The following is a 16,371-nucleotide window of genomic DNA, read 5'->3' on the forward strand; positions in this document are numbered from 1 at the left end:
CTACAATTAGTTATTCTACCGCTGTGTTGTCGGGTGGATCACGAAAAAAAATCAAAACTGCACGGAATATTACCGCTCAAAGAAGCTGAAGTAAACTGAAGAAAAGCAACCATTTCCGTCTACTTTCACTTGGCATTTCCTTGTCAGCTCCTGCACCGATGTCTGACAGATGTGTCTCTACACACGATGTCGCTCTACATTTCTAACTACTTTAATACACCTCTATCTGAACATGCGCGCACAACGGAGAGAGTTGGGATTTCATGATGAGCCCGAGAGTATCTGCCCGCTCATGTGTCTGCAACAAGTAGTTTGGTCTGCTACTGTGGTCACACTACCGACCGATTAATTAATTAATTTATTATCATTAAATTTAATTAAAGTTAATCAATTAAATTAAAATCAGCTTGCATCCTCCTTTTTTACAATTCCACTTTATGAGTTTGACATCAATTCCATTCTTAATGTCAAGAAAGCTGTTTTCGACGAGTTATACAGGAATGGCAATTCTTGACATCCAGAATTCAGTTTTTATATTCTACAATACAGTTATTGGATGTAACACTTTATTGTTAGAATTGCAATCCTTAATACTTATAAAAATGCGAACTGATGTATAAAAATAAATGTTCATGGCAAAAAGCCACTGTAATGTTGTAGCGTCTCCACACCAACAGATGTCGCAGTTAAATATTAGGGTTGATGTTTATTTTTTCGAATCTCCCGCGCGAGTTTCCGGGCTTTCGCAGGCATCCTTAGCAACCTTGCCTAGATACGAACAATGACTCCAATGCGCAGGCGCCTGATAGTTGGCAACAACATGGAGGTGCAAGGAGAGGAGCCTGTCAATAGAGTAAGCAAAAAGAACAATGGACACATTTGTTACCATTTAAGAAAATCAGAATATTTTTGTCTGTGGTGGTTCAGATGCCATGTCGTGATTTTCTGGGGAACGGTTGTTGCCATCATCACTGCAAAGCTTGCCGATAACATTAATGTAGTTGAGTGACAGTTAAAGTGACGAAACTAACGTTATCTAATCTAGACCATCTAAGTCTGTTTTGACGCCACTTGGTAAATGAGCTAATTATGTTATTTTATCGTGCATTGCAAGCAACGTAGCTAGGCAGCTAGCTGGATATTAGCAGGCAATCAATATTAGAGCTCGTTACGGCAGGGATCAATTTGACTGTTCAGAGTAAGGTAGCTAAATAACCTTCGTTCATATTGCCATTATTGTTGACCTGGACAGAGCTATCGAACTAACTTGGTTAACTTTGAACTAGTAACTGTCAGGCAGCAGTGCTAACTGCACAAAGCGCTACCTGTCTCGAAGACGGTGACATAATTGACAGATTTAGTAATAACGTCACGTTATTAACGTGTATTACTGCAGTGGGATCTTGGTGTCAGTAACGAGGTTACATTCACTCAAGGTGGCTAGTTTGCTAGTTAGACTACTAAGGTTTTAATTACCTTAGTTTATTGTTCGACATTTTACTTGCTTTTTAATTAAGTTACTTTTTGATGTTTGATGTGAATGCTGTACTCATATGGATGAGTATGAACGCATTCATACACAGTTCAACCCACAAATGAAACGCAACACAGTAGCAGATTGTACGGTATGAAATTGTTAAATCCGATGACATTTGTGTGGCATCCGTAGCCGATCGTTACAACGCCTCCAGTGTCGCGGAACAGTCGTGCTGAAGAGCTGCGGAGCGTGAGCAGCAGTCCCGGGAGCGGGACGCATCTGTCCTCCAGCACCAGCGCCGTGTCTCTGGGAGAGACCATCGCCCACCGCGCTAGACAGGTGCGTCGCAGTCACACCAACGTCGGTCTGTCTGGTCTCCTAACTTTGTATTATGTTTTACCGCTTTTACTTAATGAACTTAATAACAAGCTGTGCAGGACGTACATGTGCATCAGTCACTGTAGTGCTATATGAACCTCCCCAGAGCCGCCAATATGTGAGCTTTTTTTTTTTGTTTGTTTTTCCAGGGAGCGGAATCCTGGTATCAGCTGCCTGTGGAGGAAGATGTAAGTCAGATGGCCTCTTTGAGCAGATTGGGCCAGACATCATCCTGGCCTGCAAAGGACCAAGCTCAGCACGACTCCATCTCAATCCAAGAAGGGCTGGTCACCATGGCTGAAGACTCAGCACTGCAGCCACCTGAAGGAAGATCCTGTACTTTTCAGCTAGGTACAGAACATAAACAAATAACACATCTCTTCTGTGTGGGGGGAATTTATGAACTTGTAGTTATGCATGAGACAGAGAGTTAGCCACATCAGAGAATGGTCTAAATCATGAACTTTGTGCTATATTTTAGCATTAATATTGTATTATTATTTATTTGTTGGTTAATTAACTCTGGATTATTAGTCTCATATGGTTAATACCAGAGACTGTCAGAAATATTAGACTGTCTTCAAATACGAAAACAGATTACATGCAGATTTTTTGGAGTCTTCAATTTTGCTTGTGCTCACAGAATTTCAGGATAGTGGTCTCTCGCCTGCTCTTCCTTTATTGCCTGCAAAATCTGGAAAACTGCACAGCCTTTCAGAAGACACCCTCTTTCATCAAACTGATTTAGAGTTTGTTGCTCTGAGGTAGGCACCACAATTTTTATTAGCTATATAGATGTTTGTCTGTCTAATACTAATATGAAGGGCTTTATATAAAAAGTGATGCACTGTATGTATTTATACACTCATTCGTTTCCTTTAACTGACATACAGATGGGAAATACTGTATATTTGGGAAGTTGCATCACTAGAATTTCTGCTTGCTTAGTCTTACATTCCACCTCATTTGTTTCATATGACAGAATACTGTTTTCAGTTGATGGAAATCTGATTTTTTAATTTGTCTTTCCATTGGTTTAGAGGGTCTCCAGACATCTCTGTTGCATCCGAAAGATTCGCAGTGCTGCAACACGTCAGTGATGCCAATCCACCTTGCCCTTCCAAGGTCTCCCAAGACCTGCCTGATGACCTTCAGAGCCCAGGGGGTCTCACTGGAGCTGTGGTGGAGGAAACCAGTAGCTGCTGCTCCCTCTCCCAGCACACTATGTCCCCGGACTCCAGGGACGGGGATGAAGATGTGGGCCACTTTGAGATGGTTCTGGATGAAAGGCAGCAAGAGAGGGAGCCATGCTACGGAGTGGCAGACCAGCCCACACAGACATCTGATGGAAAGGAGCAAAGCTCTCCCAAAACTAAACAACAAGCGGAACAACACAAAGTCAAAGTGTTCTCTCAAGATGACACCTCCTTTCTAAGTGGGGATGTCCCTGCACCATTGCTGCTGGAGCTCCTGCAGAAGGATGTTGGCTTTTCAGACAGCAGTAGCAGCTTGGCTTCATCTGCCTCGGAGACCTCAATGAACAAGAGGTCATGCTTTAGAGTGTCTAAAAGCCAGAGGCCAGGGAAGCCAGACGTAGCTCCATCTTTGAAGGTAGAAATCTCTGAAGACAAACAAGCACAGCAGAAGGAGCAGATGGTGCCAAAACTGGACCATTCCAGAAGCTCTGTAGAACAGGATCCATCAAGTGGTTATAGAGAACGTCCACTGGGAGAAGCCTCTTTTTCCTCTCCAGTTCAGGTGACAACATACAGAAGGACAGGAATTTCAGATATATCCAGTAGGTCTGAGGTGTCCAACATAACCATTCGGTCCTCCCGTGCCCAACTGGACGATGATTCTGGTACACTCCACGTGCAGCTGTGCTCTGAGACTGGGGGAATTTGTAACTCCAAGCCTGCAGCCAAACTCCAAGAGACAGAGAGTCAACCTAAGATGCCAAGCGTTCAGTCAGTCACTCCAAACACATGCTCGATAGAAACACACAGTGGGAGGGACAGCACCGTCATAGAGGCACAAACAAGCCACAGCAAGACAGAGGGGCGGTTGTCTGCGGGGTGCAGCATCGAGCGAGGACACACAGAAAGAGAGCTGTCAACCTCTGGGAATCAGACAGGTGTGGATGGGTCTTTCCTGGCATCCCTCTCACAGCCGGTCTGCCAGTCCACCCCTGGTGTGTTCTCCGGGCCACCCAGAGCCAGCAAGCCTCCACCTATAGGGAAGCTGTCTGCCATTGAGTCAGACCTTGAAGCGTCTCAGCCATCCACCAGTGCAGCTCAGAGCAGCTCCTCAAAACCTCTCCTCGCTCCTAATTTTGATACCAGTGTCAGAGATCCAAGTGGTCCAGGTCCTGGGAGTGAGGCATCGCGTAGGAGCACAGGAAAGATACAGGCTCTACCAAGTGTGAGCTACATGGAGAAGGTCGGGGCGTGGAACGCAAATCAGACATCAGGGAAGACGTTTTTCGACAACTTGGCTTTGCAGGGCTTCACTGGAGTCTCGCCCAAGAAGAAGGCCTTCGATGCCATCTCTGACTCGCTAAACCGCATGCTGTCTCAGGAGGGGAGCAGCAGATCGTTTCAGGCATCACCTGTGTCAGGCACGGGCAGCCGGAGCCCAAGGCGGAATCTCGCCGCCTCCTTCTCGGGAGTTTCCTCTCCAGCTAGAGAAGAGTCTGGAGGTGGGGCCTTTCCACTATCCCCTCTTGGCAGATCTGTGAATCACTCATTGCTCAGTACAGTCACCAAAGAGCACCAACCGGCTGTAACCCAGCAAGATGAGGGCAAAGATAGATCTCTCTCTGGTGAGGTGCCACCAGGAGCTAGCCCTCCAGCTGGAGGACCAAGCAAAGACCTGACAGACCCTGATCCCTCACATGTCTCCAGAATGTCTGAGGGGTGGATTACCCACAGGGAGCGTGAACAGAGTGAGCTAGAAAGCAGAGATGCGTGGGGCCGCACGGAGCCAGCTGGTCAGCAAGAGCCAAAGGAGGACAAAGATGAGAGCGTTGCTGAGAGAGCAGAACGAACCAGTGTGGAGAAGCCCCAAAGTGCTGTCCAGCCATCACCCTGCATTGGCCTTGCCCAGTTCAGTGACGTCTCCTCAAACAGAGACCTCAGTAACACGCTGGCCAGCTCCCAGGACAGCTACCCCTTTGAACAGAAGCTGGCAGCCTCTGTGGGGGCTGTCTCCTCTGTGGTCAGTCTGGAGGTGGACAACTATGCCCCTTATTGGATCACCAATCCATCATCCCCAGCTAAGGAAAAGGAGTTGAATATTGAGGAGAGAATTCCGGTAAGGATCATTTATTAGAGGCGCATATCAGAAAGTGACCATTTGAGGAGTGGTCACTTTCTGAACAGTTCAGTCTGAACAGTTGAGATTTTTAAAATTTATTTTAATTTTTATTTTATATTGTTTTATTAATATAAAATAATATTTCAAATAGTATTTAATTTTAATATGTAATATTTGATATTGATAATATTTTTAATTATGATTTTTTAAAATTATTCAGAAATTTGATCAATGGAATAAACCCCTTGAGATGTGCTATATTTAAAATTTATTTGAAAAAATTGTTAAGCATTTGAAAGTCAAATCCATGTAAAATTTGGGTGAACTATATAGCAGATAATAAATGCCATATACTCTATTGTGAATGTCCCATCAAGCATTGTAGGGTTTGCTGTTCTGTGTCCAAACTTGATTCTGCAGATGTACCTTCATAACCTTGGCATTGACCAGTCCCCATCAGCCATCCTCACTCCCTTTATACCAAGAGGGCCCATCAGAGAGCCCGAATTCTCACCAACTGATCTCCGCACCGGAACGCCAACAAAGAGCACACAACCATCTGAAGGTACTCAGTCTGATTTTGTTCAGTTCAGTTATTGTTGTTCAATTAAGAGAGTTTTGCTCTGTGAGAATATATGGAACATTTTTTCAGCATGGTAGTTTTCAGATGGAGAGTAAGAAATGACTGGAGATGTTCATGACTTTTTTTCACTCTTCTGTGTCTTCTTCATAGAAGAAAGTCCTGCCAAAGGAGAGTTCTCACGATGCAGTCTCCTTTCTGTTGGCTCAAGCATGTCCATCCCACTGAGTGTAGACAGCCTCCAACCCACAATGCCCCCCTCTCAGCAAGCCGTGGAGAGGCCTTTCGGCGAAAGCCAGCTAACGACTGTCCACCACCCTCTGGAACCTCGTCTGGGCCCTCAACCCCAGAGCTCCCCACAGCCTTCTGCTCAAGAGGCCATCCAAAACCTGAGTGACAGCGGTGACGATCCAACTGCCTCGCGTGTCCGGGAGCTTATTGATAAGTTCCAGTCTGGAAAGGTCTTGGCCAGTCCTGGCAGCGAGTCAGATGACCAGGATCAGCGGAAGTCGCAGGCCTCTCTTCTGGAGGCTAAGCCCTCCACCCTGTCCTCCAAAGGCAGTGCGGATCAGGGTGAGGACTCCTTTGTGGGGTCTAAGACCCTTCAGGAGATCCGGAAGCTCCTGGGCAGGGCTGAGAGTATCGTGTCGGCGAAGTCCTCCGTCTCGTCCTCACCGTCGTCTCTGCGGGGCTCTGACGACTCCCTCCTCTGTCTGAAGAGAAGGCTCGAGGGCTTTCAGGACTCGTTCACATCGTCCACGGGAGACCTGGAGACCCGCTCCTCCCTGCTCTGGGGCAGGTCTTCCTCGGAATCTGTGCTGACTCCAGATGCGATGAAAGAAAGCTCCTCCAGCGGGCCTGTCCGGTCCCCTAGAGTGTCCAATCCCAGCTTTGTCCGGGGGAAGGGTGCGTTTTTGAGGTCTCTGGAGAACATTTCTAACCAGGCCGCGGAGTCCCCCCAGACAAAATCAGCGAGACGTTCCGAGCCTGAAGGGTGCAGCGCGGTCGCTCCGGACAGAGCGGTGCCAGTGTTTGTTTCGGTCATGCAGGTCAATCCCCCGACTCCTAGCGGTGGCGCAGAAAAGGGTCAAGCGCAGGAAGTGACATCACCAGCGGACAGCTCGGTGAGCGGACCGGCTGAGAAGCGGCCTGCCCCGAGCTCCAAAGAGGCGGAGAGAGCGGTGGATAGTGACAGCAGTAGCATGGACTCACTGACAGCTAGAGTGGCCGTCCTGCTGAGGAATGAGTCGCCGGCGACCATGGTGTCCAGCAGCGCCAGCACTGCTGACGAGGAGGACCGCAGGGCACGAGGTAACACAGCCTGGCATTGCAGACTACCCGTTCCCAGGAGACTGATGCATCATGGGAAGTTCATGGGAAGTTGACACACCTGATCAAGATTATTGGACACATTTTAATTCAAAGACATTTTAATCTAAAGACTTATACTTAAATGCTTGATTTGTTTTTTGTTTCTTAGACAAATATAAATAGTGAAGTTGATGCCTATGTATGAATTTCTTTCCAAAAAAAAAAAAGGCTTTTTTGAACTTTTGATCTAAAATATAAGATAGTTTTGAATTGTTTAACACTTTTTGGGTTATAGCATAATTCCATTTGTGTTATTTAACAGTTTTGATGTCTTTAATATTGTTCTAAAATGGAAGTGCTCTACTAGTATTGAAATTACAAAACAAAACATAGTAGTCATTGAAGGATGAAAACTAGTCTGCTAAAAAAATAACAGTGTTCAAAAATAAATAATCCATAGTCATTTTGTTCCAGTTCAGGGTGTGCAAGGCTCTTTTTGGTTATATCTCATTTGCAAGCTGGAATGTGGTTCTTAGTGTAGTGATTGTTTTGTTTGTGGACTGATTATTGTGTGGCTTTCTCGTTTTTTCCGGTCATTCGCAGAGTGGATTAAACAGAAAGTGTCGGGGCAGCAGTGCGAGCAGCTGGAGCTGAACGCAGAGGACAGGCAGCGCATTGAAGAGATAAAGAGGGAGCTTCTGCTATGTACCAAACACGTAGCCAAGGTAGGAAAATGCCACCCCACCTGAACCAACCACACTTTCAGCTCTGAATGTGATACCGGTGAAGCAGCCAGTTTACCCGACCCCTGTCCTTGGTGAGTTTAGATTACGCTGGGGTTGTTGTAAGAAACAATTCAGAAGCACAGTTTGGATAGCGCCTCAAGGCTGATTGGTAGTCTGCCACAGTCTCATGCCCTCCCATGTCTCTGATCTGTTGAGATCTGTTGAGATAAGAAGGAACACTCTCATGTCATCTCATGTAAGGTTATTACTGGATCTCCCTTTATGCTTTGATAACTCTGTTTCACAACGGCCTCACAATAAAACTGCTGATTCAGTTTATTTTTGGGGCAGTGTTTGCCAAATCCACATCATTTTTTCTTGATTCAGACAGAGTAGGTTGAACTATAATGTTAAACGCCTGTAGTATAATATGATAATCGTTATGGTAAATGCTGTAATATAATATGATAATCATTATCTAAACAATCTTATGTGTTTTTTGGTGTAGCCAAACGGAATTTTATGGACTGCATTAGTTTCTGCTGAAGGTAATGGTAGACGTGGAGTGTTTGAGTAGGCATGGTGTGCTCAGTGTGTTGTGCTACCATGGTGACTGGTATTGGTAGCAGAATCTCATTTCCCTTGACATTCAAAGCATGGGTTTGCAGTGGGGAAGTTGTGTTTGCTCACTTGACATTTTGAGAGTGCTCCATACAGAAATGCATTTAATTCCTTCTCCATTCCTGAGAATGAATTAGTTCAGAGGCTGATGGTAAGATTACCACTTTAAATGTTTTTTTTACATCAGGAGAGAGTGCCCATATTGAATCTGTAGCATAATTTGGAATGACATGTAGCTTGTGTTATCTTTTGAAGCCATTGATTATGAACGGCATAACCTGCTTCCAACACAGCCCTGAGTCCAAGCCAGCTTCAGTGTCCTCAGATTTCTTTGTCATGGAAAACATAATTGTGTGCTGTAGTTGGGAGAAATATGGGTCCTTTTCCATCAAAATTAGCATTTTTAAGGTAAGTAAGTAAGAGATGAAAAAGAGATGAAAAACCTGGAACTGTCTATATCCTAGATGAGATTTTATGAGTGAAAAATTTAAGGCTCTTGTAGCCACAGTATTGTCAGCCTTGACATAGACATTATGGATGGATAGTGTCTTAGTGGATATTGTGCACTGGACAACCTTTCTTCCTAACCTCCTGGTAAACAAGAAGGCCTGCATTTATGTCTAGACTATACCCTGCCAAAAGGTTATTGATCAATGGAATTATCAGTTTAAATGAAACAATTACGATCAATGGAATTATCAGTTTAAAAGAAACAATTACACAGCCTAGCTTTATGTGTAGAACCAGAAATGCTGTAAAATGTCCAAAATTGTCAGAGCAGTGTTTTCTCAAACAAGACTTTAGTCAGATTGAAAGTTTACAATGGAAAGAAATTTTGACATCTTACTGGTCGAATGTTAAAAATAGCAGAGTTCAGTTTTTATGTGTGGGAGGTGAGAAGTCACCCCTCATACTTGTCTGCTTTCGCCTCCTCTCAGAACCAGCTGAACGTAGACAGTGACTCGAGCAGCCACTCCGGTGCCTCTCAGGGGCAGCTGCCTGCCCGCGGCGCGGGGCCGTTTCTCTCCCTGAAGACGGCAGAGCACCAGCTGTCCCATCAGCTGCAGCGGCTGAACCGCAACGCCTTCGACCCTGGCATGCAGTTCGGCCCACCCTCGCGCCGGGACCTGGAGGCGCAGGTCCGAGACATCGCCCGGCGGGAGGGGATGACCCTTCCCCGGACCAGTCCCCCGCCCCTCGCCTCCATCACCATCTCCTCCTGCCGTCGGTCCCCCTCCCCGGCCCCCCCGCGCAGCCCGACACCCCTGCGCCTCGAACAACTGACCGCAGACGCTGGTCCCCAGACGGACACTGGGGGGCGCACCTTGGAGAGCCAGGAACAAGCTGTTCAGCTAAAAGTGGATATAACAGTGGAGGCCCCATCAGAAGCTGAATCGGCTGTGAAATCGAAGGATGTGATTTCTACTCACAGTCCTTCCAGTGAGCAAATTTCAGAGTCAGAAGTGGCACCTGTTCGCCCTAAACAGACAGGAGACTCAACTCGCTCTGAAACTGAACCCCTGTCAGAGGCGGAAGTCCAATCAAGACAGGACATGCTCGGTTCATGGGACACGTCGGCAGATGGGCTGCCCACAAGTTCTGCTGACAAAGAAGGAAATGGCAGAGGCAGCAGACAGGCGAGTTGGGACAGGGGTCAGCAGGACGTCTCCCCCAGACGGATGGCCGAACCTGGCTTTGGGGCTCCTTCTTGCCTGGACCCAGCTGCCTACAGGCGGGTCTCTAGGTCTGACCCAGGCCTGCAAAGCTCCTCGTCCACCCTGGATCGCAGCGCAGTCCCTGTACACAACTCGACTTTTGCGTCCGGCTCTTGCTCCATCTCGTCCCCTACCAAGAAGGTGCTCTCACATCTCCACCTCACCCTGTCCCCCAAACAGTCAGCGGGGTGCACCGATGAGAAATCTGTTCAACTGGACAGTTCTCCGTCAAGAACTAGAGCAGATATTGAGAGAAGACCTGCCCTACCACCTGATTTTTCGACCAGACCAACTTCTCAGCATCCATCTGATGTCAGCACGGAGTTCACACGCTATGACCGCCTTTACCCAGATGCTCGTCCACCAGTGAGCCGGAGTTCGTATTTCCCTGCTTCTGGAGTAACGAGCAATTCCAAAGAGCATCCAGTATCAGGGCCTTTGTTATCATATAGAGTGGACTCACAGGGGGGCCCTGTTCGGCCAATCAGAAGGGAGGATCGTGAGACTGCCGACGCCTCTGTCCAGATCACAACCATTGAACCCCAGGAGGTCTCGTGGAGCGCAAGGCCCGTCTCAGGTTTCGCACCATCACAGTCCTTCAATCCTTCACAGGTGCTGCCTAGTTTTTCTAGGCCCTTATTCGTCCAGACATCAGGTAAGAGTATCAAAGTGTAGGAATGAAATGTTGCTTGGCTGAGAAAAACTACCTTTTATTCATATGTTATGAATTCTCCTGGTTTTCGAACTCCTGTTTTTCAGAACCAGACAGTATTTTTGATTTCCAGTTTAAATTTACAGGCACAACATTAAATAATGTTTTCTGGGGTGTTCCCTCTCTTTTTGGGAAGTATACTTCTGTGTTTCTATACGTTTTCCTCTGTGTAAGTCCACTGTCTACCATTTCAGTTTGAGTGTGTGTGTGCGTATGCACGTGCGTGTGCGTGTGTGTCTTGTCCGGTTTCACTTTAAAGGGGATTCTTTCCGTGTTCCTGTCTGCACAGAGTGTGTCTCTGTGGATCTGCCCATTTTTCTCAGTGTCCTGTTGCAGTGAGCGCTGTATTTCTACCCCTCCCCTGCAGCTGTGCCCGTCCTGTTACCTTACAAGCCCCACGGTAGCCAGGAGCTCTTCTACATCCCCCAGAGCGAGATGCAGCTGTCCTCCATCCACTCCAACACCACCATGGAGAGCTCCCATCCGGGTAACCCCCAGCGCCCTCCCAGACAGTCCTGTTAGAGCGGGCTCAGTCACCCACGACTCCATTTCACCTGCAGGCATAATGACTCGGGGGGCGGCAGTGTAGCATAGTGGTTAAGGAGCAGGACTCGTAACCGAAATATTGCCGGTTCAATTCCCCACTGGGACAGTGTACCCTTGGGCAAGGTACTTAACCCACAATTGTCTCAGTAAATATTCACCTGTATAAATGGATAACATTGTAAAAAAAAAAACTAACCTTTGTAAGTCACTCTGGATAAGAGTGTCTGCTAAATGCCAATAATGTGATGTAATGACTTCGGGTTCAGTTGGGTTCGCAGCTGTACTCCAGTGAAACACACACCGCATTGAATGTCCTGAATAATTCACAGGCGGTAGGTCTGAGACAAAAGGCAGCCCCTGGCTGGGTGGGATCGGAGAACTTAAGCGCCCGCTATGTTATGCGCAGGCTCGGACGACGCTGTCCCTCCGAAGTTCACCACGGACGTCCTGGGCTCCAGGGAGCAGGGGGAGGAAGGCATGGTCACCGTGAAACATGCGGAGGGGATCTACAGCAAGAGGCAGAAGGGCTACAGCGTGGCTGAAGGCCACAGAGGTGAGCGGCTCAGGACTGCGGCTGTGGAGCGGGCCGTCGATGACCCAGCATTCATAAGGGGAACTGTAGAGAGCGGTAAGGACAGTCTTTCTGTGATGTGGTGTGGCGGGGGTTTAGAGGTACTTTCCTATCTTTGGCTGATTCAGTGGGGTTCAGCTTATTCTCCAGCAAATCTCTTTCAACAAAGACTTGAGCTTAGGTCTTTGAAAAGCCTGCGGACACGGGCTTCAGGTCATGCCAAGGGCACTGGACATATTTCTTTACTTTTCACTTTGAAAACAGTCACCTGTTTTAGCAACAGCAGAATGAGGAAAGTTTGGTTTGGGTCTTACATGATCCTGTGAAACTTTTTTAAATTAAGAATAAAGAGCAAATGCAAATACAGATAAGCAGACACATAAGGTGAGTTACAATATTACATTGCAGTACATCCAAGAGACAGGTGGGGAGGGAGATAACAGAAGGAAAAGAAATAAAGATAATATGGAGATATAGTTTCTATAGATAAATAGAAATATATCTTATTTGTCCATTTATCGTTGTTACTCACAGTCTTGGTGAAATGTTTGGCTGAGTGAGGAAGCTCCTCAGATGTTATGGCATCAACATCTTGTACTTGAAAAAAGGTGGTAAAGGGTTTTCAGATTTAATATATGCTGTCATATGGTTATGCAAGGAGGCTATGTGGTTTTCTAGTCATTCATAGTCAGACACAAGAGGAAAGTCAGACATTGCATTGTTAAACAGTTGTCAGGTGAAAACAAGATGAACAGCTGGTATATTCTCCATTTTTATTAGGTCTTAGTATGGACGTGGATGAGGATTCTCACACCACAGCCGGCCAACAGAGCCGCACGCTCTACCCATGCTTCCTCGGCACCGACGACTCCAGTGACCTCCCCAGAGGCTCTGATGCGCTCCCCACATTCCTGCCCTCCAGACCCACACACTCCCCCAGCAGAGGTAGGGGGTTCCCGGAGCGAGAGCACAGCGTAGGCCGGCTACCCCTCATCCAGAGCCAGGATGGGGAGGGGTTTGCACCCCTGCTGCCAGAGGCCAGCTGCAGCGTCGAAGACCCGCACCCTCGCCACAGCTCCATCCAAGAGCCCCGCCCACAAAGAGGGGCGGAGAGGGAGGAGCCTGTTCCCAAGAGGAGGGATCTCAACCTCAGGGGCGTGTCCTCTCAGGGCAGCGGCAGCAGTCTGGACGAGCTGTGGCAGAGGTTCAATGAGAGGCGGAGCAGAGCAGAGGCCCGCCCCCCCAGTGAGAGGGAGACGTCCTTACTGGAGAGGCTGGACCGCCTGTCACGCCTCATTCACAGCAACAAGCCTCCATCCCTGCGGCCTGAGAGGGAGCAAGCTAGCCAGGGGCAAGCGAGGAGGACGGGGGAGAATCTGAGAGGCAAGGGAGAAAGAGGGGTGAGAAAGAGAAAGGAAGAAGAGAGGAGGAGGCAGGGAGGGGAGGAAGGAGCGCAGAGAGAAAGAGCCAGGGAAGAGGGCACAACTCAGAGGGGAAAGGAGGAGGGGGAGGGCAGGACGCCTCAGAGGGGGAACAGAGAGCGCTCTGCCCGGGAGGCCTGGGTGGAGGAGGCGGAGCCGGAGGAGGGGGAGCCTGAGCTGGAGGAGACACTGATGTCCGGCGGGACGGCGGACAGTGCCTCTCTGAGCTCCACCCTCACCGGGCGCACCCTCAGCCGGCACCGATGTCCCGCCGAGAGGGACGGCTCGGGGAGCAGGTCCGGGGAGGCCGACGCCGGCGCCCAGACCGAGTCCGGGGAGACGGCCAGCACCATGTCCACCATCGACACACCCCGTCTCATCCGGGCCTTCGGGCCGCAGCGGGTCCAGCCCAGCGCCGGCCTGAGCAGGCTGTACGGCGTCATCGACAAGCAGAGGGAGAGCAAGGAGCGGAAGAGGGGGAAGAAGAGAGGCAGCAGCAGACAGCCCGCTCCGGCTCCCTCAGAGACAAACAGCGCTGACGACTCCACTGTAAGCACCGTGTCCGCCTTTCCGCCGTCCTCTTTGTGGCGCTTCACAGAAAGAAAATGACCTTTTCTCACGCGGCTTTGCTCAGCTGACATCCTCGGACAAACTGCAGAGCGCCCAGGTTGAAATGCCGCATGCTTCTGCTTCTGACAAACAGGAAGTCTGTGATCAATCCATTTCAATTTGCGGTGTTCCTTTCTGCTGCACAGCGCTTCACAGCATAGCCGTTACCCTGCCAACAGTATTATTTCAGCCTAATTGTAAATTGTGCGGGTGATTAAACTTGCACCGCTTGTTCTGTTTCTGACAAACAGGAAGTACTAAATCAATTCATGTTTTCTTGTTTTTTTTGCGGATTCCTAGAAGTTGTGCCGCGGAGGTCTTCAGAGAAATTAAAGATAAATGTCTCAGAGCTGGCCTATTAACGTTATTCTGGCATACATACAAAATATTATGCAGTGAGTGACCCTAGAGGACTGCAGTTTAACATGCAGTTCTCTCAATCAGTACCAGTCAGAACTGGAAGGAGAAGCGTACAGACAGACTGCTCGGCTCTTCACCCACCCAGTAAAGTAAGCCTCTAGATTTCTGGGTCTGGAAAGAGCTGAGAGCAAAGCCCTTTTTTAAAGGATGTCGAAGGTAATATTTGATGTGTTTGGTCAGCATGTTGTTGGTTTAATCTCATTGGGGTGTTCTGCCTTCCAGGTGACACCTGAATCTGTGTCATCGAATGGTACCATGCACCGGGGCCCATCTCATGTTCTCGTGGCCAAGAAGGCAGTCAAACTGGTCAGCAAAGGAATCCAGGCAGGTCAGTGCAAGTCAGGACAGAAAGCTAAGGAAGTTACTTACAGGTATCTTTCCCTAAACATGAATCACAGCACACAAAAGCAAGAAGTCTCTGCTGTGTCTTTTATCTTTTGTACCAAGAAATCGCTTTTCTGTGAATTTTGCTTTGAGTTGAGATAAAGATAAGTACAACTAAGGAAATCCATTATACCTCTGACACCTCTGTTTTGCACTACTATTACTGAAAATTGAGCCCATTTTGATGTAAGACTGGAAGGATTTCATTGGACAGGACAATTTTGTTGAATGGATCAGCAGTAGAGTGCACCTTTGGTACAATTCGGATGCGATTTGTGGATAGGTATTATGGGTTCTCCTGAAACCCATCGTCCCCTAGTAGTGTTGGTGTGTTGGTGAAGGTCACAGTGCACACTGCACAGGTCAGTATCGCTTTACACAGCCAACACCACTGCTGTCTCTCCATACATTATTAATACAGCTATCAGCTTCTGTGTCACAGCAAGCCCATCTGAAAGTGGTCTTTCATACTACTATCCTCCAGTCAATTTGAAATGAGTCATTTTTGCATTAATTGGATATTGTTGTGCTTCTTTACAACTCTGATAAAATGGAATTATCTTGATGTATAATCAGAAAGGTTAACTGCCCAATTGAATCATACCTCTAAATGCTCAGAACAAAGAATATTTGATATCACATTGTTTGATAGTTATTTATGTTTTTACCATTGCATTTTTGAATTAATAACAGCAGTTCCCAAATTGTTCAATTTGAATACAATTCAGTTACACAGTAACCATCATGAATCATGAGGAAGACAGAGAAGACAAGAGTTTTGACGTTGTGAAAATTAAAATATTGACTGGCATTCCTTCAAAACCAACAGCTGAATTTTGTAGGGTTTGAAAAAAATAAGGCCTCTTTACTCAATCAGGTCTTCTTTACCACACCAGTGTGAGCTGCACACTTTTGGTGCAGAAACACATGGCAGCTATCAGTAATGCATGGTCTCTTCGTGGAGACATGTTTCATTACATTACATTAATTTAGCAAACTTCCAGCACAATAGAGCATAAGTGTATCCATTCAAGTTGAATGAATGTCAGACCAAGCTAACAACACTCACAGACCACTAAGTGTGAGCATAAAACTACTGAAGCCCTACCCTAAGTTAACCCTAAGTTAAGTTAACTACTACCCTGTATCACTTACTAGATCACAGAATCCATAACACTTCACAATACTACATGTAAAATAAAGAGCAAGTACAAGGATGTTAGTGGTATTTAGCTACATTGTAGGACATGGGTCTCCTCTTCCCCCAATGCAGGTGATTTGGAGATCGTCAGCAACGGAACCAGGAAGAACACGCGGGATGTGGGCACCACCTTCCCCTCCCCCGCCTCGGCCAGGGGAACGGGGGGCTCATCGCCCAGCAGCAGAGACAGCCAGGGTGAGGAGACGGGCCCCACCAAACCCCGCGTTTTAATGAACGACAAGAGAAGCAGGAGGAGCCCCCCACAGCGCTACCCTCAAGGTGTGTGGAATGGAGGTCGTGGCACTAGCCAAGAGGACTGTGGGTGATGTAGTTCCTCTGTGAAGAGACCAGCAATGTGGCCAGTTTTAATCAATTCCAAACATTG

At 47.6% G+C, this 16,371-nt stretch overlaps 1 protein-coding gene across 1 annotated transcript; it reads left to right on the forward strand.

Moving 5' to 3' along the window:
• Window positions 1-781: 781 nt before the first annotated feature.
• Window positions 782-16,312, forward strand: LOC118769380. The gene is made up of 15 exons (XM_036516414.1): window positions 782-853; window positions 1,670-1,816; window positions 2,005-2,206; window positions 2,499-2,619; window positions 2,896-5,167; window positions 5,591-5,735; window positions 5,904-7,061; window positions 7,665-7,786; window positions 9,346-10,777; window positions 11,202-11,321; window positions 11,787-11,933; window positions 12,732-13,351; window positions 13,442-13,921; window positions 14,624-14,729; window positions 16,059-16,312. Exons 1-15 carry the CDS (start codon window positions 782-784, stop codon window positions 16,310-16,312), a joined length of 7,398 nt encoding a protein of 2,465 aa, XP_036372307.1.
• Window positions 16,313-16,371: the final 59 nt, after the last annotated feature.

This window comes from Megalops cyprinoides, chromosome 22 (genome assembly GCF_013368585.1).
Source record: "Megalops cyprinoides isolate fMegCyp1 chromosome 22, fMegCyp1.pri, whole genome shotgun sequence".
Classification (NCBI taxonomy): Eukaryota; Metazoa; Chordata; class Actinopteri; order Elopiformes; family Megalopidae; genus Megalops; species Megalops cyprinoides.

Coding starts and splice junctions, on each gene's coding strand:
- LOC118769380 (XM_036516414.1), top strand. CDS start 782: ATGACTCCAATGCGCAGGCGCCTGATAGTTGGCAACAACATGGAGGTG. Junction 5,168..5,590: donor ATATTGAGGAGAGAATTCCG/GTAAGGATCATT, acceptor TTGATTCTGCAG/ATGTACCTTCATAACCTTGG. Junction 14,730..16,058: donor CAGCAAAGGAATCCAGGCAG/GTCAGTGCAAGT, acceptor CCCCCAATGCAG/GTGATTTGGAGATCGTCAGC.